The sequence below is a fragment of the Dromiciops gliroides genome, chromosome X (assembly GCF_019393635.1).
Source record: "Dromiciops gliroides isolate mDroGli1 chromosome X, mDroGli1.pri, whole genome shotgun sequence".
Classification (NCBI taxonomy): Eukaryota; Metazoa; Chordata; class Mammalia; order Microbiotheria; family Microbiotheriidae; genus Dromiciops; species Dromiciops gliroides.
Window position 1 is genome coordinate 66,943,478 of NC_057867.1, and position 24,690 is coordinate 66,968,167.

The 24,690-nt window shown below is 44.5% G+C and overlaps 1 protein-coding gene across 1 annotated transcript; it reads left to right on the forward strand.

The window, feature by feature from the left end:
• Nucleotides 1-160: 160 nt before the first annotated feature.
• On the forward strand, nucleotides 161-23,333 carry PGK1 (phosphoglycerate kinase 1). Its single transcript, XM_043974057.1, has 11 exons — nucleotides 161-415; nucleotides 9,093-9,143; nucleotides 10,770-10,925; nucleotides 11,047-11,191; nucleotides 15,242-15,345; nucleotides 17,414-17,533; nucleotides 19,890-20,004; nucleotides 20,311-20,490; nucleotides 20,929-21,106; nucleotides 21,384-21,482; nucleotides 22,807-23,333. The coding sequence occupies exons 1-11, from the start codon at nucleotides 351-353 to the stop codon at nucleotides 22,845-22,847; spliced, it is 1,254 nt and encodes a 417-aa protein (XP_043829992.1). The 5' UTR covers nucleotides 161-350; the 3' UTR covers nucleotides 22,848-23,333.
• The last annotated feature ends 1,357 nt before the right edge of the window (nucleotides 23,334-24,690 follow it).

Genomic DNA, 24,690 nt, shown 5'->3' on the forward strand with positions numbered 1-24,690 from the left:
CGTACGTCACCCCTTCCCACTCACCCCACCAGCCTCGCGAAGGGCGGGCCAGACCAATGGCTGGGCCCTTTGCCTCCGGCGCTGACCAATGGGGGCTTCGGAAGCCTCTGCAGGCTGGGCGGGGCGGCGGGAGGGGAGGCGGGCTCTCGAGGTACTCCTCGAGGTGCGCGGCGCTGGGCACTTGGCAGTAGGCGCCGACCCCGTTGTGCAGAGCGGTCCCTAGCTCTGGCCGTCCGAGCTCCCGCCGCAGCCGCAGCCGCAGCCGCAGCCGCAGCCGCAGCCGCAGCCGCAACCACAGCAAACCAACCACTGAGCTACCCGGCCACTCAAACTATCTTCTCACCGCCAACATGTCTCTTTCCAGCAAACTGACCTTGGACAAGGTGGACCTGAAGGGGAAAAGGGTCATCATGAGGTAAGACTTCTTGGCGACTCCTTCTCTGGGGAGCCTCTTCCTCTGCCTCCCCTGCGCCCTTCTGGGGCCCCCAGAAGTCCCCCTAAACTCTAAAGTGAGCCGCGGGCGAGTCAGGGTGTGGGCATCCCTGGTGCCTGAGTCTCAAGTTCACTGGGCTCATTTCCTCTCTCCCCCTGCACCCCTCCCTCCCCAGGTCGCCCCCTTGGGGTAGGGATCCCTCGCGCTGTGGGGCGTTGGCCTCATCCTGAGGGCCATTCGGGACCCCTGCTCCCAGAAGGCCCCCCCGAAGGTCATCCCACTCCTGCCCCCGCACCCCGCCCCCAGGCGGGGCCGCGTGGCTCCCTGAATTACATAAAGAATCCCTTCCCCCAGCTTCCAGTCCCTCTTTCTCACCCCCTCCCCCCCGAAAAAAAGGGAGGAATCTTTTTTTTTCCAGCTGCTGTATCGCAATTGGGGATGCCTGAAGAAAAGTGTTTCAAAGCTCTGCGAATTAAGACGTATGGAAGTGGGGGTGGGGGTGGGGGTGGGGTGCGGTGCGGGGTGCTACCCAGTAATGTTCCACTAAGCTTGTGTAACAAGCCTTCTGCCTTATTGGGTTGGGCTCGGCTCCGGGCCGATGCTTTTGCACGAGGAGGATTGTGACTCGAGGTAATTTTTAGGTAAGCGTTTATCCCTTCACTCCGGGGTCCACTCTCTTCCCTCCGTCTGAATCTGGATGCCGGATCTTAGCCTAATCGTTTTAGAGTCCCGGGGTAGATCTTAAAGGTCATCCTGTGTAACCCTTTCAATTGATGAACAAACTTCCGGCTCAGAGATGGGAAGGGAACTTGCCCAATGTCCCACAGCTAGAAAACGATAGAGCCTAGGCATCGAACCCAGGTACTCGGTGATGCAGCACTCTTTTCAGAGTTGTTTTCCCTTGTTTCTATTGAGATTTCTGTGCCCCATTTACTTTCTTGGCAAGATTTCTTCTCCTGGAACCGCTCACGAAGTGTTTTACATAAATTTGCTTCTCAAAACATTCTTGGGAGGTAGGAAGGCAAGTATTATTATTCCCACTTTGCATATGAAAAAAGGAGCTCTGAAGGGTGCAGTGATTTTTTTTTTTAAGCTCACTGAGTCTTGGAAACAGGACTTGAATTCAGATCTTCTGACTCCCACCCCCACCCCCTTCCTCCCCCATTTAGGGTTTTGGGACGTAGGAAAAAAAAACACACCAGAACAATGGCTTCGAAGAGAACTTCATTTAGAGTTAGAGAACCTGACCCTGTCACTACTGCCTTGTGACCTTGGGTAGCCACATCTCTGAGCCTCCGTATCTTCCTTTGTAAAATGAGAGGGTGGAGTAGAAGGACTTCTTAGCACCCCAAATCTAGGCTCATAAGACCAAAGTGCTAGGGGGCAGCTAGGTGGCGCAGTGGATAAAGCACCGGCCCTGGATTCAGGAGGACTTGAGTTCAAATGCGGCCTCAGATACTTGACACTTACTAGCTGGGTGACCCTGGGCAAGTCACTTAACCCTCATTGCCCCACCAAAAAAAAAAAAAAAAGACCAAACTGCAGCTAGACATGAAATTGTGGAGCAGGTAGATTTCTCATGGTCTAAGAGTCCCTAGGTTAAAGGCCATATATGTATATTCCATTGCAATGCACCATCTTTCCCTTTGAGGGAAATGATTGACAGGTTAGTATGTGCTTGTTGGTGGTCCACATTGTCTCCCAGTTTGGGCTTCTGACCTTCTGGATATTAACATACACATTAGGCAGTGAGAAAGTCTCCTTCAACATGCTGTTCCTTCAGCATTGCAGGACATTTATTTGGAAGTAAAGAGAATGCACTGGGACAGATTTTAATCCTGGCTGAGACCTGAGGAGGTCATTTAGCTTAATTCCCTGTTTTCAGTTTAGCTCTGGCTAAGTTGGGCCACACATGGCCTCCCCTGTGTTACTATTCAGCAGCTATACATCTGAGAAATATTTTCTGATGTCCACATTTCTTTGACTTGGTTGGAGACATGCAATCAATCTGTAAGTTGCTTTTGTTTTGTATAAAGGCCCCTCCTAGATAATGGAGAATTTCAAGTCTTTGGGCAGTGTGGTGGAGACCTGCCTGAGACACAGAAAGGTAGAGGGTGGTATGCAATCATCTTGGAGGCTTTTCTTATTTCCTGTCTCTTCTCACTCCATCTCTAGGCTCAAGGGTTCTCAAGGTCACCTCCACTTTCTCTTGGTTTGTGCATGCAGGTGGGGTGGGATGGGGGGGGGGTCTGGAGGTTACATGCAAGTGGTTCACCTCTTTTCAGCACCAGGCATTTGATCTTTTGCCCCATGATATATGAAAATGGAACTTTGATTTCTGGAACTAACCAGATTGGAATTGAGGAGAGTAGAACTTGCTTATCTTTCCTCTTGAACCTGATATGATTGCTCCAAAGGGCTCAAAGTTTCTCCTAATTTAGACCAGGGCCTGAGGGGAATTAGCCAGGCCCCAAAAGAAAATGACCTGGCCAAGGTCACCCGTTAGTTGGTGGCAGAACCTGCTCTATATCCCTGGTATCCTGGCTGCTGCTTAGGTTGAAGCAGCAGGACCTTGCCCTTTTTCGCCAAAGGTTGTGATCAAGAACATTCTATATATTTGGCTGCTGAGGAGGTCTGGAAGTTTCGTTTTGTCACTCTACATCTTTTGAACAATGAATCACGCTTGGGATTGTGGGAGTGGGCCCACTTTTTCAGTAGACCCAGTCAGCCATGTGCTTGCTGCCAGCACAATTCCCTTTTGCTTTTCTGCTCCTGTGGTAGTTGCTGGCAGTAGCCCAGAGCCCTGATTTCCTGACTACCAGCAAAGAGAACTATGAAGTTTGCCCACTTTTCTGCTAGCCAGACTTACATCTGAATAATGTTAGGGCTATATAGCATGACCACTTGTGCTTAACATTTGGTTAATAAAGTACAGCCAATTAGTGGCTTGCTGGCTGTCACTACAGTGCCCTTTGGTCTTTCCAACCCTATGAGTCAACTTTCTGCTGCCACTTTTATGCAGTGTCATTTCCTTTCTCCTCACAGCCCTTTACCAGCTTGGAAGGACCCCTTTTTCCTTGTTTTCTTTGCTTTTTTTCTCCTCTGGCATGCTGTAACCTGACAGGCTATCTGTAGGATGTGCTCTGGATGAAAATGGAATCCAAAGCGGAAGCTGTACAGAGAGAAGCTGAGAATAGAAGGGAGAAAAAAGGATTTTTATCCTTTTTTCATTTGGCAGCACATTTGTTCATTTTCTGAATCTGTTGTGTGTGAGGGCTGGTGAGAGAATTTCTTGCTTGGGTGGGGTAGTAGAGATGGGAATCAGAGGCAATTGGGCAATTAGAACTGGAGGGGAGCTTAGACATCTTTTTATGTAACTTGTTAGTAGTTAGTGGTAGTTAAGAATAGAACCTGTCTCCTACCTCCCAGGCCTTCACCTATACCATATTGTCAGAGAACTCAGATTATGAACCTCTGGCCTATGTGGATGTCGGGCAAGCCCCAGTTTGGTCTACGGTGAGGGAGGAGAGGAAGAGCTAACAGGAAAACTCGACTTGCTCTGCTACATAGACTGGGAAGTCTTCAGGAAGCAGGTTTGACTGATTGATCCAGGGCTTGACCAGTAACCATCAAGAGATCTGGGGTATGCCCCGCCCCCCTTTGAGTTTCTGTCTGGCTTGTGGCAGTGTTGGTCACCTGATTTCATGAATCTACCCGTACTCTACTCTCATCTCCTCCATCCCAATACACATGCCCCTCCCTCAGCATACTAAAAGGAAAGCTGGACAGCACATCATAGGTCTTTTTTTTTTTTTTGGCAAGGCAGTGGGGGTTAAGAGACTTGCCAAGGGTCACACAGCTAGTAAGTATCAAGTATCTGAGGTCAGATTTGAACTCAGGTCCTTCTGAATTCAGGGCTGGTGCTTTATCCTCTGCACCTCCTAGCTGCCCCCTATATCATAGGTCTTTTTTTTTTTTTTTTGGTGGTGCAATGAAGGTTAAGTGACTTGCCCAGGGTCACACAGCTAGTAAGTGTCAAGTGTCTGAGGCTGGATTTGAACTCAGGTCCTCCTGAGTCTAGGGCCAGTGCTTTATCCACTGTGCCATCTAGCTGCCCCCTATCATAGGTCTTTTAAAGAGATGCTGATTAATCCCAGTCTACTGGTTGGTAAAGCCTACCCTAAAAACCCACTCCCTAGCTCTGTTGATTTTGGATATTACAGATGAACTCTGGCCCCTGATCAGTTATGAGAAACTTATGTGTGCATTGATAGGAGTGTCTTTAAGGGTGGAGATGTGAGCAGAGCTGGCTTGTTTTTAACTGGTAGCAAGAGAATATTATTTAGATCAGGGCTTCGTTGGAGCCAGCTTGATCCAACTCAATTAATGGCAAACCCTACAAAATCAGGGCTTGATTTAGTGTTGGCCTACTAGACTGAAGAAAGTGATGGAGAAAATGTTAGTAATCATATACAGGTTGTTAAACATTTATCAACACAGCCCTGCTTTGGAGCTATCTTATTATTTCTAAAAAAGTTTTATTTCTATCTTTTGCTTTTTACATCATAACCATTACTGGTTATATCTCCTTCACCTAGTGACCCCCCCCCCCAAAATGAAAAGAAAAAACCTGTTAAGCCAAATCAACTAGTGGCAGCAATTTCATTTGATAGCGCCTATAGTCTTCCCCCCCCCCAGGAAAGACGTGTGCTTCCTCTGGCTCTCAGGGCCAGGATTGGGCATTAATATCATTTCGAATTTCAAATTGTTTTTATGTTATTTTCAATTGCTTTATTATAGTCATGCAGATTACTCTCCTGAGCCTGCTTCCTTACTCTGTCAATTTATGTCTTCCTGTGTTTCTCTGAATTACTCAAATTCATCATTTCCAAGGGCACAATAAGACACTCCATTATATTCATACGCCATTATTTTTTATTTTTTTTTTTTAGTGAGGCAATTGGGGTTAAGTGACTTGCCCAAGGTCACACAGCTCATGAGTGTTAAGTGTCTGAGGCCGGATTTGAACTCAGGTCCTCCTGACTCCAGGGCCGCCGGTGCTCTATCCACTGCGCCACCTAGCTGCCCCTCGCCATTATTTATTTAACCATTTCTCCTAGGGTTTTTTGGGGGTTTTTTTTGGGTGAGGCAGTTGGGGTTAAGTGACTTGTCCAGGGTCACACAGCTAGTAAGTGTCAAGTGTCTGAGGCCAGATTTGAACTCAGGTCCTCCTGACTCCAGGGTCAGTGCTCTATCCACTGTGCCACCTAGCTGCCCTTATTTAGCCATTTCTCAGTCACTGAACACTCACTTTGTTCCCAGGTTTTGTTTCCTGACTCCAAAGGTTATGAGCAGTTGGGAGACTTAAAAAAAATAATTCCCAAGTATCTTCCACAATGCCTATTAGTGTAGCTGCCTGTTTTTTCACAGCCCCTGTCTTGAGCCATCTTAAAGTAATAGATGTGCCTCGCACCTGGTTTTTCTAGCTTGTCCCATAAAAACAGGTATTTTTCTCATACTCCCCTCCCTTCCAAAATCTCTACTCCCTGAATCTGAAAACATTGTGGGTAAAACAAGCCTCTGTTAGCTTTGTCCTCCAATCAGATACGGTTGCCTTGCATGAATATGGTGCTTTACAGTTTTAACTTTCCTGCCAATTTTCCTGTAATGTAGACAGTAGAAGAAGTCCCACCATTTTACAGGGGAAGAGACCAAAGGGGAGAGGAGTGAAAGAAGCCCCATGCCCACCAATATATGAGGCTGGAGAAGGGTGGAGATTTCAGTTGTTTGAGCCAGAGGGGACGTGGAATAAGGAGGCTTTCTCCACTCCTTGGCTTAGCTCAAGAGAGAAGACTGGGAGGCAGGAAGGAGAAGATGAATAGGTGAAAGGCCCTCTACAGAGTTGATGAGAAAAGAAAGGGGAGGGTCTATTGTAGGAGCCGGGAAGAGAGTGTTGAAATCCAGCAAGGGCATTTCTTGCCTGACACTGTTGCCCCCTAGTGGATCAGAAAGGAATTCACCTCTCCTTTCCTCTGTAGAGTTCTTTATTGGAAGAGGAGAGGGGAGCCATTAGCTCTCTTTCAGGGGGAATGCCCTGCCCTTAGCTTTTTCACCATGGCCCTCTGTATACATTATGGGAAAATGTATCATTAAAATAGACTACTCTGTATCCTCTTTGAAATGTGAACTGAAGCTGGCCAGGTGCCTTGTGCCTGTGATATTTAAAAGGAGATGCTTCGGATCTGATCAAATTGCCTCAAACCACCTGTTGCAATACAGATCTCTTTCCTCAGCTGTATATAGTCTTTTAAAAAGATTCCTAAGTCAAACCGCTCGATTGGTTTCCTACTTTGTTAATTTTGATTTTAAGGTTTTCATTGAGCTTTATTTCCTGATCGAAATTTCTTCCTAATTTCTTGAAATTTGTTTCTCATTTGAACCACCCTGGAATTTCTTGTTCTGCTGTTTAGTTTAACACTTGAATCCAGAATTCCCTTTACCCTCACAGGCAAAGAGAGTTAAGCAAAGCCATCTGTCAGGGTTGATCATTTTTTCTGAGCTACTTGAACTTGGTTTTGGGTTTTTAAAAGAGCAGCCGTTTCTAAGTTCTCAAATGGACTGAGGCAGGAGACCTCTATCATAGCTCCACCAGAGACACTTTGGGTGACTAGCTCTCAGCCTCAGTTTCTTCTGTAAAATGAAAATATTAAGAGTACTTGCCTCATGGGGTACTTGGGGATCAACGAAGATTACGTTTGTGAGGTGCTTTGTAACCTTTAAAGCCTTATGGAAATGTAAGGCATCAGTATTATAGTGGCAGACCCCAAGTTCTGAGGTCCTAGCAAGCCAGGGGAAGGCTTGGGGCCTGATAACTAGCTTCAGCCATCCTGACCTTGTGCATTTTTTGGCCAAGGGAATTCTCAAAGATTGTCCCCTAAGTTCAAGAGGGGTTACAGTCTGCACCAAACAAAAATCAAATGATCGCAGGATATGCTTGTAGAGAAAGATCACCATCCCTATTGCTCTTTTCAGGCAGATGGAAGCGTGCGAAGGATCTGGTATATGGATAAAGATTTTGACTTGCTTGGGAAGACCTAAATGCAAATCACACTTCCAAGATACTAGCTGTATGACTCTGGGCAAATCACTTAATCTTCCTGTGCCTCAGTTTCCTGCAGGCCTCTATGGTGCTTCCTAGCTCTAGATCTATTATCCTGTGAAATAGACTGTAAGGAGTCTGGAGAAATCTATAGGTCATCTCATTTTAACCCTACAAGAATCCTTGTCATTATTATTACTGAAAAGAATTTGTGGTTCTTTAAAATTGGCAGACAAGCCCTGGTCCAATGGGTAGAGGGATTTCAGTTTTAAGGACAGGCACCAAACAGGAAAGTGTTGTGGGTTTTATGGGTTGACAGATGTGACCATTCCTAAATCACTTTCTTACCTGTATGTAAAGTAGACTTGAGGGTACCTCCCCTTGAGGTGAAAGGGCCAACCTGGGGTCTTGGTTTTGATATGACAGGAGTGGGATAATTTATGAGCATTGTATCTTCCAGTTTTATCTTTGTTTCAGGATCCCAGGGCTTCTCAATGGTTGGGAGAATCCAGAAGGGAAGGGAATCATAATTCTTTTAGTCAGATTCATAATTCCCCTGCTTAATTCTTTTTTTTTTTGGATGCTTCACTATCAATTTATTTATTTTTTAACATATAAGGTATTTTATTTTTTCCGTTACATGTAAAGATAGTTCTCAACTTTTGTTTATACAAGCTTTACAATTTCAGATTTTTCTCCCTCCCTCCCCCCTCCCCTAGACAGCAGGTAATCTGATATAGGTTATATCTATATATCTATATATCTATATACATATACATATATATCTATCTATATAAACACACACACATATATATATATACACATAATAACAATCCTATTTCTGCATTAATCCTGTTACAAGAGAAAAAATCAGAGCAGTGATGCAAAACCTCAAAATAGAAAAAAAAAAAACAGCACCCAAAACAAAAGAAATAGTATGGTTCAATCAGCATCTATACTCCACAGTTATTTTTTTTTTCTTGGATTTGGAGATCCTCTTCTATCATGAGTTCCCTGGAACTCTTCTGTACCATTGCATTGGTGAGAAGAATATAGTCCATCACAGTAGGTCAACACTCAATGTTGATGATACTGTGTACAATGTTCTTCTGGTTCTGCTCATCTCACTCATCATCAGCCCACGCAAGACCCTCCAGGTTTCTCTGAACTCCTCCTGCTCATCATTTCTTACAGCACAATAGTATTCCATTGTATTCATATACCACAACTTGTCCCCCCTGCTTAATTCTTGACCCTTCATTTTCAGTGATCATACCTGTAAGGACTCAGAGCAGAAGAGGGATTTGATCACTCCTGCTTCACCCCTGTGAACTTATTATATATGTCTGGTTACCTTTAGAATTAAGACCCTAGCCATTCATTGATGTGTATTGCCTAGGCTGTGATGGGTCCAGTGTTTTCCTTTTTTTTGGCGGGGGAGGGGGGGTCCAGTTTTCTTATCCTGGAAGTTTTGTGTCTTGGCTTTGGTGCTTTCAATTGAAGAGCCTGTCCCACCTATAGTTCATGGTGCGTTACCTTGAAACTTTTGTTCCTTTGCAGGGTGGATTTTAATGTTCCCATGAAGAACAAAGAGATAACCAACAACCAGAGGTAAGATCTCTACTGACCCTAACCCTACAGAGGTCCTTTGGGCCTAGTTGGGGATGTGGAGGAAGTATGTAAAGCTGGGTTTTTTTACCCTTTCTGTGTCACTTTAGTGACGTCTTTGGGCCTCTTCTAAGAATAATGAGGGCAGGGGTTGTCTCTACCCTCTTTTTGTGCCTGGAACTTTGTAGGTGCTTAATTAATGTTTAATGAAGGAATGAATAATGACTTTATATGCATAAAATGCATAGGATTACAAAGGAAACAGGAAGTTAGTAGCCCAGTGGATAGAGCCCTGGACTTGGAATCAGGAAGATTACTCTTTTGAGTTCAAATCCTACCTCAGAGGTAGGGTTATATTAACTGTATGACCCTGGGCAAGTTACAAGTCTGTTTGTTGCTCATCTGTAAAATGAGTTGGAGAAGGAAGTGGCAAACCACTCTAGTATATTTGCCAAGAAAACCACAAATGGGTCATGAGGAGTCAGGTACAACTGAAATACTGAACATTTTTTCCCCCCAATCCAGGTTTATGATTCCACTCCTTACAGTCCTCTCCCTAATGTATCCACAGACCCCAGGTTCAGAACATCTGTTGGAAAGAATCAGGTGATTTCCAAAAAGTAGTATTATAGAGTCTTTAGGAGAGTGGTTTAGACTGTAAACTCATCTTTTCCATTCTATTATTCCCAGTTTGCTTTTTTTTTTTTTTTAGTGAGGCAATTGGGGTTAAGTGACTTGCCCAGGGTCACACAGCTAGTAAGTGTTAAGTGTCTGAGGCCAGATTTGAACTAAGGTACTCCTGACTCCAGGGCTGGTGCTCTATCTACTGCACCATCTAGCTGCCCCCCCCCCCCCAGTTTGCTTTATGGTATCATCATCTGAAGGTGTGATGCTCTGAAAGGGAAAAAAAATATCTAAAACCAAAACAGTTTGGGTTGGAAGGTACTTTTTCCTCTTTCTTTTTATGAAAGTGCCTCATCCCTCCCTTACCTCCCCATTTATTAGGCAAACTTAAACCAAGTCTGATCCCTCTTCCAGATAGCAACCCTTTTTTTCTAGGCTTAACATCCCTAGTTCCTTAAACTTTCTCTTTCAACTTCCTCCCTCTAGTTTCCATCCTTCTACCTCCAAATCTAATTAATATTCATGGCTCCCCTTTGGTCTGGCATAGAATTCTGTCTGAGGACACCAGTGTGCTGGACCCAAAGATCCTTTCAAATGCCATGCCCTTCTGATCCTGGACTCTAAGGAATTTTTACCCCCTCCCCTTTTTTCTCTGTTCCTTTTTCTGGAATGCTTGCTTTGGGGATGCACTTTGATGCTGCTGGAAGACAAAGTCCAGGAAACATCAATTTCTTTGAGTATAATATTAGCGGTTTCCTTTGTTCTAAGGTCGTTACTCATTACTTCCTCCAAGCTCGGTATCTTCTAACTCGATCTGTGACCATTTTAAATGTCTAAAAAGTAAATTATGTGGGGCGCTTTGATTATTGTATAAATTAACCAGGTTTTAAATATACCAAATGAGCAAACATGATGCTTGAGAAGGGCAAAGGACTCTCATGAATCAAAGGTCCCTACTAACTCATAAGAATGATCTCTTTATTACCTCTCTTTTTTGGTTTACAGAATCAAAGCTGCTGTTCCTAGCATCAATTACTGCTTGGACAATGGAGCCAAGTCCGTTGTTCTGATGAGCCACTTAGGCCGACCTGATGGTATCCCCATGCCTGAGAAATATTCCTTGGAGCCCGTGGCTGCGGAACTCAAATCCCTGCTGGGCAAGTAAGTGCTGGAGTGTGGGGGCTCTGTGGGCTTCAGGATGGGTCATGTTGGCAGGCCATGTTTGTGACTAATCACCTAGCTTTCAGTCCACTCATCTCTTCATTCCTCTCTTAACTCCCAGAGATGTTCTGTTCCTGAAGGACTGTGTGGGTCCAGAAGTGGAGAAAGTCTGTGCCAACCCACCTAACGGTTCTGTCATTCTGCTGGAGAATCTTCGCTTCCATGTAGAAGAAGAAGGAAAAGGCAAAGATGCTTCTGGGAACAAGGTAAATTCTTAGGTTTGAACATGGAATATTAATATTGTATCCCATAGGGGTCGAAGTTCATGTGGCTTTAAAAGTTCAACACAGATAAGCACATGTAAACCATTCAGGTCTAGACATTGTTAGTAAAGGTGCTCCCTTTGCTTGTTTTTGGGAGGCAATCCTGGTTAAGTGATTGGCCAGGGGTCACACAGCTAGTAAGTGTCTGAGGCCCGATATGAATTTAGTTCCTCCTGAGCTGAATTCAGCACCATCCAGCTGCCCCAAGGAGCTCCCCTTAGAAAGTGCTTTGTAACACACCATAACCTAAGTTTAACTCAGAGCATGATCATTCTTGGATCTTGTTGATATTTTCTGCCAGCATATTGATTTAAGCAGAGGAATCACTCTGGAAGGGTAACAGGAGTTTCAGGCATGATTCTGAATGCTGTAATGCTTATTCTGATGTGGGGAGTACAAAGGGAGAGGAAGGGCAGGGACTTACTGGGTAAGTGACCAGTCCAAGCCTTTAGAGCTGAGCAACATTTACACAGTGACATGGTCTTTTTGTTCAGGGTACTAGAATTCTTCTGGCAGGTCTCTAAAACAAAAAGCTTCGATATATTTTATATTTTAATTTTTCATTTTATTAATTGTTTTTTTTAGTGAGGCAATTGGGATTAAGTGACTTGCTCAGGGTCACACAGCTAGTAAGTGTTAAGTGTCTGAAGCCAGATTTGAACTCAAGTACTCCTGACTCCAGGGCCAGTGCTCTATCCACTACGCCACCTAGCTGCCCAAAAGGCTTCAGTATAATGGGGAAAGTGTCTTGTATTGCCCTTTGGAAACTTGGAGGTTTTGGCATTTAAAAAAATAAATTAAATCTAGTGCAGTTGGGAATGTTCCTATTAGAACACCATTGAGGGGGGCGGCTAGGTGGCGCAGTGGATAAAGCACCAGCCCTGGATTCAGGAATTCCTGAATTCAAACCTGGCCTCAGACACTTGACACTTACTGGCTCTGTGACCCTGGGCAAGTCACTTAACCCCCATTGCCCCGCAAAAAAAAAAAAAAGAATGCCATTGTGGTGGGGAGTTGTTGTGACTCCCCCATACCTGGTATATCCTCCTCCCCCGAGGGTGGAGCGGAGGCAGGTGAATGGTGTGATCTTGGCCAGCTGTCAAGTCTGCAGAAGTGGCTGTTTTGCCCCAATTTACAGAAAGAGAACCTGAGTCTCTTGAGAGGTAGAAGAATTTGACTGATGTAGAAAGAGGTTTGCTGCTACTGGAACAATAGTTTGGATTCCTTGCCCGCTAGATGATTACACAGCTTTGAACAACATGGTCAGAATGCCAAACGTTGGCGATTGTTAAGTCATTGGTTAGAGTTGATTCCCTTGGGCATCATTTCCTACTTGCCTGATGGCTAGAAGGCGGAGCCAGAGGTGATCTTAACAGTTTCTGCTTTTAAGGTCTTAGAACAAGCAGAAGTTCCAGGCTAAGTGTCTTGGACTCATTTTGCACAGCTGACATTTTCCTAAGGTCAACAGGGAGTGCCTGCTTTTAAGCAGTTTCTTTTCTTAGCAGTAGCCCTGGTCCTGCCCTCCTATCTTTGGCATCGTCTTGCTACAGTAGTAGTGGAATGCTGACCTACAGTGCCGTGCCCTTTCCCCACTGAAACTTAAGACATTCCACTTTGAGAGTTTGAAAGTGGCAGAAGGCAAGTTGCAGCCCCAAGGAGGTGCTTGAGGCCGGGGAGATTGTACAAGTTGGCTCTCTAGTCACGTAGCACACCAGGGCTTCTCACCTCTGCTTTAGACTCTTCCATTCTAAAAGCCAATGAAAGTTCCGCTAGAAGAATGCTTTGAGGTATTCTCATACCTTCTCTGTAGAGCAGAGGCTGCTGACAAAACTTGGGGGTATCTAGAACCAGATTACAATGTAATTGGGAAATGGTTAACAAAATACATAAAAAATGCAACACCACCTAGATCATGTTAATTTGTGGTTTTCTAAGTCAGTATGCAGCTGCAGTGATCAGGCTTCTATTTGAGTTTGACACCACTCCTTTGGAGCACTTTTCTCCTAAAATATTTGGGAGGTTATATCATAGAGGAGAAAAGAGCACATGTCTGGGTTTAGTTCCCAACTCCAAGGCTTAGTAGCATCACCTAACCTCCTGGAGCCTCTTGTTTCCTTAAGTGAAAAATTGTCATAGTGCTTGTACTTGGAGGGGTGCATCACAGAGGGTGCTTATGAAGAAGGCTTTGACCCTAACCCTTCAGACCATTCCATGTTATAAGCACTTTCAAAACAATCTCCATTCACATTTGGGCTCTTGGCTTGGATCTGCAGTCAACCTTCTACTCAACTGCCAGCTCTGGGGCCTCCCTATTACTACTACCAGGATCAAATAGAACCTCTTGTTAGGCATTCAAAGTTCTTCATAATCTGGCCCCTTCTTAGATTTCCAGTTCCTCCATCGCCCATCTCTGTGCCTTTGCTCCTACTGTGCCCCCTAACTAGAATGCTCTCCTTTCTCACCTACCTCTTCCTGATTTCCTTTAAGGCTCAGTTCAAATCCTGTCTTCTCCAGGTCCCCCAGCTGCTAATTCCTTTCCCTCACCTGGTGTGTTTCATCTACTTTGAAGCTATCTCTTGTACCTGCCTAGTTGTTTGCTTGTTGCCTCCTCTATTAGATGATAAGCTCCTTGAGGGCAGGGACAATGCTTTTGTCCCTAGAGACTAGAAAATGCTTTGTGCCTGACACATACTAGACACTTACATAGTAGATGTTCATTGGTGTAACTTGACTTACATGGTTGCTTGTCTGTTACTCCCCTATAGTAAGTGCCATTTTAGTAGAAATGTGGGGCAGCAGGCTGAGCACCGTGTCTTAACCCGCTTCCACCACCTTTCAGATGAGTGCTGTCTGTGCTCTACTCTTTGGGGAAGGGCTGTGCTTGGGTGGCATTTTGGAAATAACCCTGCTGGGTTTCAGTGCAAATATTCTAGGTTCTACCTCCTGCTCTCTTCCCATTCCACATGGGCACCCATCTGCTGTTTTGTGGATGCCCTGGTTTTTAGCTAATTTCATCCTGCCTCCTAAATTTGTCACCACACATCCTGACCTTTTAGGAAGGGTCATGCCACCCATTTAGGGGTGGGGCTAATATCCCGAATGGTTTAATGGTAGTTAAGTCCTAGCTTCTATTTCTTTGTTTTGAGTCTCTGTTTTTGGTCCATGGACTATCAGAACCAAGTGGAGCACTGATCTGTAGCTGCAGTTGGTAAAACTTTCCTCGTTGTCTTCTACTTTGTCTCAGCCTTCTGTGTTTCCTTTTGTGAGAAACCTATGTGAGGGATTTTGCACCAGGCAGGAAGTAGCTTAGTACAGAGCAGTTTCTGTGGAATGCAGGAAAAAACCACGACTTTTCCAAAGGCCTATGTATTTTTTTTTAAATGGGGCAGTGAGGATTAAGTGACTTCCCCAGGATCACACAGCTAGTAAGTGTCAAGTATCTGAGGCTGGATTTGAACTTAGGTCCTCCTGAATCCAGGACCCGTGCCTAGCTGCCCCAAGGCCTATGTATTCTAATGAGACTAGAAGCCAGAAAAACTAGGACCTGATCCGAGGGGACAGTTGGCTTGCTCAGACATCCACCCTCAGAGGCTGAGCTCTAGGGACGAACACAGAAGTCCAGTTCCCCCCCTTGTTTGTGTGAAGAAATTAGAGCCCACAGAGACATAGTGACTTAGCCCAGGATGCATGGAGGTGGGAATAGGAACAGTCTGGACCAAGTGAAGTTTCTTTTGACTCCTAGCCTACTGCTCTTTTCACATCCCATAGAGTCTCAGAGCATTAGGGAGAGAAGAAAGAGAACATGTGATCTTGTTGGTAATTTTTTTAAAATGATACCCACCTTTCCTAGGTTTTCAAAGGTGGTGTGTATGATTTCCTGTGCTATGTCCTTTTCTCTTTCTAGGGAACACTTAATGATGGTAGGAAATGTTTTGGGGTTTTTTTTTCAGTTGCTTTTTGAGATACTAATGTTTCTTGTGTTACTTTTTACAGATCAAAGCTGAGCCAGCCAAAGTAGAAGCCTTCCAAGCATCCCTCTCCAAGCTGGGAGATGTCTATGTCAATGATGCTTTTGGGACTGCTCACCGTGCCCACAGGTACTCAGTTCCTTCCATTGTAAGTGTTGCCAACAAGGCAGGGCTAATCTGAAAGTTGAAAGTCATGTTCCTTACAGCTGGGAGATAGGGACAAAGCCATCTGTGGCTCACATTTGGCCTTCCTGAATCAAAGGGGACAATGAGAGCTTAACTTTACATTCATGGAATTATCTGACAGAGAATGCTAGCCCTGAAGACAAAGGTAGTTGTCCCCCACATGAAGTAGCAGGGATCTAAAACTTATGCCACCAATAAGAAACAGATTAAGAAATCCCCAGCTCTAATTATTACACTTGAGTGTCTAAGTAACCACTGAGAGCTTGGAACCTGCTATGTCCTATTGTATCCTCTAGAATAGCATGGCTGTCAGGTAACTTAGCTGGACTCTTTCCTGTGGTGGACCTTCCTTCTCGGGCCTTTGATTTGTCTTCTACCTAGGAGAATAATTCAGTTTTTTATTTTGTTTTAAATTGTATTTATTTATTTATTTTGGTGGGGCAATGGGGGTTAAGTGCCCAGGGTCACACAGCTAGTGTCAAGTGTCTGAGGCCAAATTTGAACTCAGGTACTCCTGAATCCAGGGCCAGTGCTTTATCTACCCACTGTGCCACCTAGCTGCCCCATAATTCAGTTTTTTAAAAATTTAGGGTTACTACAAAGCTCTACTAGGTTCTAAGGGAAATAAAACTTTATTTCTGCCTGTCTAGTACTTAGCCTGGGAGGGAGAGGAGATAAGAACACGAACAATAGCCTGTCCTCTTATTTATTATATTATTATACACAAAACAGTGCTTATTTCTGAGAGGGGAACATCAGTATCAATGAGAGATCAGAGGATACTTCCTGGAAGAGGTGACCTTGAGAGGATGGGTGAGAAGGCAATATAGGTAAAAAAGGGAAGGAAGGACACTGCAGGAATAGGAACTGTCATAAGCAAAGGCACATCTGGGAACAGAAAGTTGTATGGGATGGCTGGAGTGTCAAGTTCGTGAAAGGGAGTGATAGGAAGTGAGATTAGACATAGAGGATGGCATCAGATTATAGAGGGCCCTGAATGTGAAACAGAAGAGAATGTTAGAACATTTAGCCAGTAAGCCATTGAGAGTTAGGCAAGAGTTTTGACATGGAATAAATGACAAGAGGATTAGATCTGGAGGAACCTTAGAGATCATCCTGGTACAAATAAACAAATTGAGGCACACAGAAAGACAAATGACTTGTTTGTCCTCTCACAGCTTATACTTAGAGGATCCAGATATTAATGACATATGCAGATAACTAAAATGTAGTACTGCCTGTCAGAGAGAGGGGAGGGGGAAGGGAACAAGCATTTATTAAGCAACTACTATGTTCTAGGCACAGTTCCTAAGCGATTTACAAGTACCACCTACTGGTGGTCTAGGAGACGGGCATGCTTATGTCCTTTGTACTTTTTTGTTTTGTTTTTTGTGGGGCAATGAGGGTTAAGTGACTTGCCCAGGGTCACACAGCTAGTAAGTGTCAAGTCTCTGAGACCAGATTTGAACTTAGGTCCTCCTGAATCCAGGGCTGGTGCTTTATCCACTGCGCCACCTAGCTGCCTCACCTTTCTAGTTTTGGTAAAAATTCCCTGCTGTATCTCTTTTGGTTGATTTAGGGAGTTAAACCCTAGAAAACAAGGTTAGTTTCAAAGTTCAAATTTCTTTTTGATGTTCAGCAAGATTTGCATAAAGACTTTGGTTTCACTCTCTTTAGGGGATGATGAGAAGCTGTCCTCACTTCTGTATGAAATCCTTGCTCACCTCTAAGTCGATATCACGTTTTTTAGGTTTAGGCCTAATATAGAGTCCCTGGTCATTTGCATGTAAGGTTCATTATTGCTGATGGGCTCTTACTCTGAAATATGACAGAAGTGAACCTGTACTCTCTTGCTGGGCCTTCAGTACGAGTCAGAGGTTCAGCTTGTTTCCAATCGTGCTTTCCTCTTATGGGATGAAAACTACAACCCTACAGCGTCCCAGAAGGGATTCCTGGCAGGCCTGGTGTTGGCTGAAATCTTAATGCCATTTCTTTGTCCTTTCTCTCCTAGTTCCATGGTGGGAGTGAATCTGCCCCAGAAGGCATGTGGTTTCCTTATGAAAAAGGAGCTGACTTACTTTGCTAAGGCCCTGGAGAGCCCAGAGAGACCCTTCCTGGCTATCTTGGGCGGGTAAGAGGAGCTCACTTAGTTCTTGCAGTAGATAAAGGTTATAGGGTGGTCCTTTTGTTTTCTTTGACAACTTTGACCTTTGACAACTGGAGCCTTTCACCTACAAATATATACACACACACATATATATTTTTTTTTTTGGTGAGGCAGTTGGGGTTAAGTGACTTGCCCAGGGTCACACAGCTAGTAAGTGTTAAGTGTCTGAGGCTGGATTTCAACTCAGGTTCTCCTGAATCCAGGGCTAGTGCTCTATCCACTGAGCCACCTAGCTGCCCCACCTACAAATATTTTAAGGAAAAAAACCACGTCCATTTTAAACTTGAGTTTCTCAGGCCTTCTTCTGCTCTTCCTTTGATCATACTCCTGTAAAGAAGGCAGATAGGTAGGCGGAGAAGACTTCTGAGTCCTTGGGTTAAAATCAGAAATGGAAAAAGCTGGAAAATACATTTATTTGTATATGGTCTAGTCCCTGGGACTTTGTCAAATGGTTCCTTTTCCTTGCTTGGCACTTAGTTACTTAGTTATCGGTTTCTCCTAAAAAAGGTAAGGAATGACCACCCAGAAGAGGCTGCCTCTGGTGAAAGTTGGGTGAGCAGGTAACAGCCCCACCCCTGGCAAAGCCATTTGTGTACCAGCTCCAAAACTCAGATGGGAGTCCATGACCTTTTTGGGCAATGGTTAGAGTCCATGGGGCAGAAAACACTTAGCATTTCCCTGTGTAAACTGACTCTAGGAATATGGACCAGTTTCAGAGAACTCAGAAGCTCCACTCAAAAGGAGCCAGGCCCCCTAAACAGAGAGTTTCAGGATCTTAGAGGTTTCTGGTGGGGATGGATTGTTATCTTATTTTTATTCCACTCCTCCCTCCCTGCCCCCCCCCCCCCCAAAGGTAAGAATATCCTGGAAGTTCTTACCTGGAAGCTTTTCTCAAGTTGAGTGGTTTTGCTGTTGGGTTTTTTGTTTGTTTGTTTTTTGTTTTTTTGTGCGACAATGAGTATTAAGTGATTTGCCCAAGGTCTCACAGCTAGTAAGTGTCAAGTGTCTGAGGCCAGATTTGAACTCAGGTCCTCCTGAATCCACGGCCGCTGCTTTATCCACTGTGCCACCTAGCTGCCCCCTAAACATTTTCTAAGTACCTACTGTGTGCCCTGTGCTGGGGATACAAAGAAAGGCAAAAGACGTTCCTGCCCTCCATGTGCTCATAATCTGATTTAAAGCATCATAGTTTAACTTCTATTAAATTGTCTCCCTTTCCCATTCATTTAAAAAAAATATTGTCCCCCTGGTGAATTGTTTGCAGATGAATTCTCTGCCAAACAAAATAGAGGATGGGCTAAATATAGAATGGGTGAAATTAAAGGCCCTAAGAATTTCCCAGGCCTCCTGGGAGACTTCTTTGAACTCTTTCAAATTGTGGTATTAGCACTGACCTTTTTAAGAGGTACAGCTTAAAGTTCTGAGTTCAAGGAAAGCACTGATATGGGACACAGAAGACCAATAGGGAAATCACTTGAATGTCTTTGCTTGGTTTAGACTTGTTTGGGGGAAATTTCTTCTACCACCTTTTATTTTTGTAAAGAAAATATTTTTTAAAAATAAAAGTTTCAAGGGATAGAAAGTACCCATCTCCTTTGTTCTCTTCTTTCCTTTACTCTTTCCTCCTCCACTGCTCTGGCACACATCTCTAGAAGATAGGAAGAGGACAAGTGATAGTTTTCTTTGGTTGGTCTTATGAAACAAAAGGTTTCCCCTCCTCAGCCCCTCCTTGTATGGATGAAGGGAAAAAATGATTTGTCTACTGGAGTGGGATTTAGCTAAGTGGGGGAGTGTGCATGAAGAAAGTTCTTTTCTGAATGATATTTTGGTAAAAGGAGAAAGATTTAATCGATCTGAAGAGAAATCAGAGCATCTGAATGATATTTTGGAATGAATGCTAGACTTTGCCCTTATCTGGAATGGTGGTACGTCTGCCTCCAGTGTCCAGAGGAACACCAAATGCTTTGAATTGAGTGACTAGCATATTGTAGCCAAGCCTAAGGGGTAAATTGGGGCTGAGAAACAACAGCTAGGTCATGCTCCTTCTGGCCCAGTGCCCCCAGAGTATTGAGCTGGAGTCCTGGCTGCATTAATGCCTGAATAGTTGCTGCCTCTTGTGTGGAGACATGGGAGGATTCCTCCTCAGTTTCCTTTTGAGTGTCAAGAGCACATTGCCTTATCTTTAATGCTCAACTTTCTTTCTCTTTTTCCTTTGCCTCCATGTATGCTTCTTTCGCCAGTGACGTTCTGACCCTTAACTTTACCAAGTTGGCAGGGACTGTTTTCATTGAGATGGTGCTTCTTTGTTTTTTTTCTCTAGAGCTAAAGTTGCTGATAAGATCCAGTTGATCAACAATATGCTAGACAAAGTCAATGAGATGATCATTGGTGGTGGGATGGGTTTCACCTTCCTCAAGGTGCTAAACAACATGGAGGTATGAAACCAACAGAGTTGGATTCCCATCCATGCACATATGGCTACTTATGCATGTCTAAAAGGAGAAAGAAAACCCCAAACTCCCAATCTAAGCTTGAATCAATTCTCCTCACGTCCCCCTAACTTTCATTATCCTGGTGAATAGGCCCACCCCTCTGCTTGTTCCTTTCCTTTCCTGCTGCATCGTTCTTGGATATCAGTGCATCATGTATCAGCTCCCATTTGTCCTGTGGGGGGCAGTATTCCTATGTAGCTGTCCTTAGCAATCAGCCCCTTCATTCCTTCTGTCTGTCTTGCTCCCCAGATTGGAACTTCTCTTTTTGATGAAGAGGGAGCCAAGATTGTCAAAGACCTGATGGCCAAGGCTGAGAAGAATGGTGTCAAGATCACTTTGCCTGTTGACTTTGTCACAGCAGACAAGTTTGATGAGAATGCCAAGACTGGCCAAGCCACACTGGCCTCTGGCATCCCAGCTGGATGGATGGTGAGACCCCTTGTTTAGATGGCCATCATTTACTGTGTCCCCTGTGGGGAAGGGCTCCCCTTTGAGAGATGGTGCCTGTACTGATGGGAAAGGGCGTCATTGAGCCAGCTCCAGAGCTGGGGCCACCAGCTCCCGTTTTTGCTCCTAGTGCTGCCACAAGTTCGCATCTGCCAACACTTAAATTATATATAAGATTAATCTGCTTGGCTTTTCCTAAGGAGGTAAGCTGTAAATAAAATAAATGAAATGAGTAATTTTTTTTCCCCACTGGTCTGGTATCAATTTCTGTACAAGGTAAGCAAGTAGCTACTTTTGGGGTTGCCTTTTGGCCCTTTAGAGGCCCTATCTCCTGGCTCTTTGGGATCAAGTGAAAGGCCTTTGCTCTTATCTGTCCAAGTGAGTTTCCTTCATGGATCAGCTTTCATCTCTTCCTCTTAGGGTTTGGACTGTGGCCCCGAGAGCAGCAAGAAGTACGCAGAAGCTGTAGCCCGGGCCAAACAGATTGTGTGGAATGGACCTGTTGGAGTATTTGAGTGGGAAGCCTTTGCTCGGGGAACCAAAGAACTAATGAACAATGTGGTGGAGGCCACCAAGAGGGGCTGCATCACCATCATAGGTAAAGGGACCCTACCCAAACCCTAGCTACATAAGCTGAGGCGCTAGCTCCGTAGGTCAAATGGTGGAGCTGCCACCCAGGGGAGCTATGATGAACCTTCCCAGGGCACTTAGCTGGATCTGGGTAAATTACAAAAGTCAAATGAGCATCTTGAGCTAAGATGCCCTTGTGGAGCCAAGGGAGGATTCCTCAGTTTCTTTTTGAATGGCAAGAGCACATTGCCTCATCCTTAATGCTCAGCTTTCTTTTTCTTTTTCCTTTGCCCATCACTTGTCAGGTGGTGGGGATACTGCCACTTGCTGTGCCAAATGGAACACCGAGGACAAAGTCAGCCATGTTAGCACTGGGGGCGGTGCCAGTCTTGAGCTGCTGGAGGGTGAGTCACCTGTGGTGTTTGCTTCTGCCATCTTGGGGTGGGGTGGGGAGGAGAGGGGAGTGGAGGATGAACAGAATGAAAGGGAGGGACAGTTTGATTTTGATGTGAGGAGGTAGGTAGCCTATAATTTGTTGCTGTCAGTTGGTTAGTGGAAAGTTCAGGAGCTGATGCTGTTCTTCATATTCCCTCCTTTTTTTTTTTTTTTTTTTGGTGGGACAGAGAGGGTTAAGTGACTTGCCCAAAGTCACACAGCTACTGTCAAGTGTCTGAGGTTGGATTTGAACTCAGGTCCTCCTGAATCCAGGGCCTGTGCCCTATCCACTGTGCCACCTAGCTGCCCCTGATGCTGCTCTTCAATGTCTGGCATAATATATCTGATGCCTTCATTTTAAAAACCAAGTAAACAATATTTGAGTACCTAATATGGTCATTTTGTGCTCCATTGGCAGTAGTCTTACAGCACGCTGATGGGTTTGTCCTAGCAAAAAGCCATAATTCATCAATGCTTTGCTGAACACAATGTCCCCCTCTCCTGTGCTAGCCTGCTCTGTTCAGGGGTCCTCGAGTTGACCTTTTTCATGAGGCTAATAGAAAATTTAGCTAACACTGGATCTCCTCTTTGAGAGGAGCCAAGATGTTATCTGTGTCCTGCGACATCTGCTGTAGTGATTTATGCGCGGATCTGCCTGGAAGCAGAGGCCTATGTAAGATGACCTTTCTTATAATCCTTAGTCCGAGAAATGAAAAGAGCTGGTATCACTTTACATTGACCTGAGGCCCTGTTAGGGTTTCCTCAGCTGTTAGGAGCACTCTAGGAGGGACTTAATAAGACTTGGATAATGAGCAATAGATATTATAGATAATATTCCTTTTAGGTAATTTAATAGGAATTTTGTTCATACTGCTGTGTTAAGGATGGCTGAAAGATTTTAGATTTAGAGGTTCCCTGTAGAGTTCAAAGAAAAAAACCAGATTCTACTGTGTCTGGACTAAAGGTGGAATTTCCCAAACCTTTAGAGGGCTTTTTAAAATTTTAGCATATTTATGTGCAATATTCCCCACCCCCCCAACACACAAAAATGGGACTTAGACGAACTTTCTTCCAAGGATTTTGAAAAACAATGAACTCTTTGTAGAAGAGAAGGTGTTGCTATATTATAATCCAGTTTACTAGGTGGCGAAGCTTCAAGGTGAAACAGTTGGTCACTGTCACAGTGCCCAGACCAAAGAGCAGTTCCACACTCATCCATTCCAGGGAAAGTTAGAGGGCACAACTGATTCCTGGTTTTGAGTAACCTTCTCATGTGCATTTTCTCTCTACTAGGCAAAGTCCTTCCTGGGGTGGCCGCCCTGAGCAATGTCTAATGGATGCTACTTTGTTGCCTGCTGGTTCCTGTGCACAACCCTTCCAACATGACACTGCAGTGCTTCCTGTCCTTTTCCTTGGCATTAGGCAAGTTTCTCCCTCAAGACTCAACCAGTGGCCAGAAGATGGGGCAATGAGAGCCCCAGAAGCAGCTCAAGTCAACTTTGTGTTTCCTGGGTGTGCCTGTTGTCAGATCTCACTTGAACTCCTTTAGTGTGTCTAAACCATTGTTGTCATCTGTAGAGTATATATATATCTCTCTATATATATATCTATATATCTATTTATATTTTGCCTTTAGAAAGAAAAAAGTCTAAAGCCGCTGTTAGCCATACTCTCTTGAAATAGTTTGTTCTGTTTAGCTTTGTCAGCAGCTGTTGTTGTCATTACCCACACACAGTATGGAAACAAGAAGAAACTACAGTTTGGGGTGGGGGGGGAAGGTTGACCTGTTAAATAAACATTTCATAAAAGTGCCAGCTCAATTAAACTGCTTTCTTCTTTTTTTTCTGTCCTGTGGGATCTGGAGAAGGGCCCATTCACCTTTGCCATTTTCTACTAGAACAGTTCAGTGTATTCAGGTACATTTTCAAAGAGCTTCCAGTGGTTTCACATTTACTTTCTCAGACTGAGGCCTGGGCCACCCGAGGGATGGATGCTGATGGGTAAGTTAGAGGGGATGAATTTTGCTGAATGCAGAGAAATGTCTGAGTTAGCAAGTTAATGGGGCACGACTGGCTGGGGGATTAGGCCAAACAGGAGATGTTTGGCTGTTTAAGAAATTGGAAAAATTGGAATTTCTGCTGCTCTCTCACACGATTAGGAAACTTGAAGAGGTGAAACTATAAATGAATAGAATCCTATTTTAGATCTTAACTAAAACCATCGTGATAAGTTCAAGTCTTTCATTTTACAGATGAGGTTACATATCATGCCAAGGTCACACTGTGGCTCCAGTCAGAACTAGGGGGAAGGGGAAGGAGACGAGGCATTTATATGGCGCCTACTGTGTGCCACCACAATGTCAAACGCTTTTTACAAATATGATTTCATTTGATATAATAACATTCATGTTGATATAATAACTAATCCGGTGTTCTTTCCATGCTGCCTTTGCCCCCAACCAGCAGAGCTGGGAACAGTCTGGATGACAGGGGAAGAAGATCCAGACATAAAACCGCTCATTTGCTGCAGAGGAGTCTGAGCACCTCTTAAGTTCACCACTGTGGGCAGTATAGGAGGGGAAATGATATATGTCTATACATATATAGGCATATATATGTATACATGTGTATATATAGTGAAGGCTTGGGCGTTAAATTATAGACCATAGGGTGCAGGTCATATTTTCCATGTATATCCTTCTCAAAGAGCTTACAGACTGGGACCATATGGCTAAATACCTAGGTGGGGACACAGCCACTAGAGCTGATTCATTGGTACAGGGGAACTCCTGTGGGATGAAATTCCATCAATATAGATCAACACCTTTTCAGAGTTGCCAAGTCCTCATAAATAACAGCTGGTGTGTTGTCAGAGGCAGACCTTGAACCGTGATCTCCTAGATTAGACCTGGCTCCTAGATGAGTTAGTTCTCTAGCTTTGTTACCTGCCCCTCCCCGCCCCACCCCCCCCCCCAACTAAATTGTGGGTTGTAGGGAGTCAAGTGCTATTATAGTTCAGAAAAAGGGAGGGAGATTGAGGAGGGTGGGGTCTCTTCCTGCCTCATCTAGTTATGATTAAATCACTGAATTGTAGAATTGGAAAGGACCTGAGAATTCTTCAGCCTCATTTTGCCGGAAGATGAAACATTTCCACTTCTAGCTTCCATAGGCAAAGGAC

Excerpts from the sequence above, each read along its gene's own strand:
- PGK1 (XM_043974057.1), top strand. The coding sequence starts at position 351 with ATGTCTCTTTCCAGCAAACTGACCTTGGACAAGGTGGACCTGAAGGGG. Across the intron at positions 15,346-17,413 it reads ACTGCTCACCGTGCCCACAG|TTCCATGGTGGGAGTGAATC; the intron begins GTACTCAGTTCC and ends TTTCTCTCCTAG. Across the intron at positions 20,005-20,310 it reads AGGTGCTAAACAACATGGAG|ATTGGAACTTCTCTTTTTGA; the intron begins GTATGAAACCAA and ends CTTGCTCCCCAG.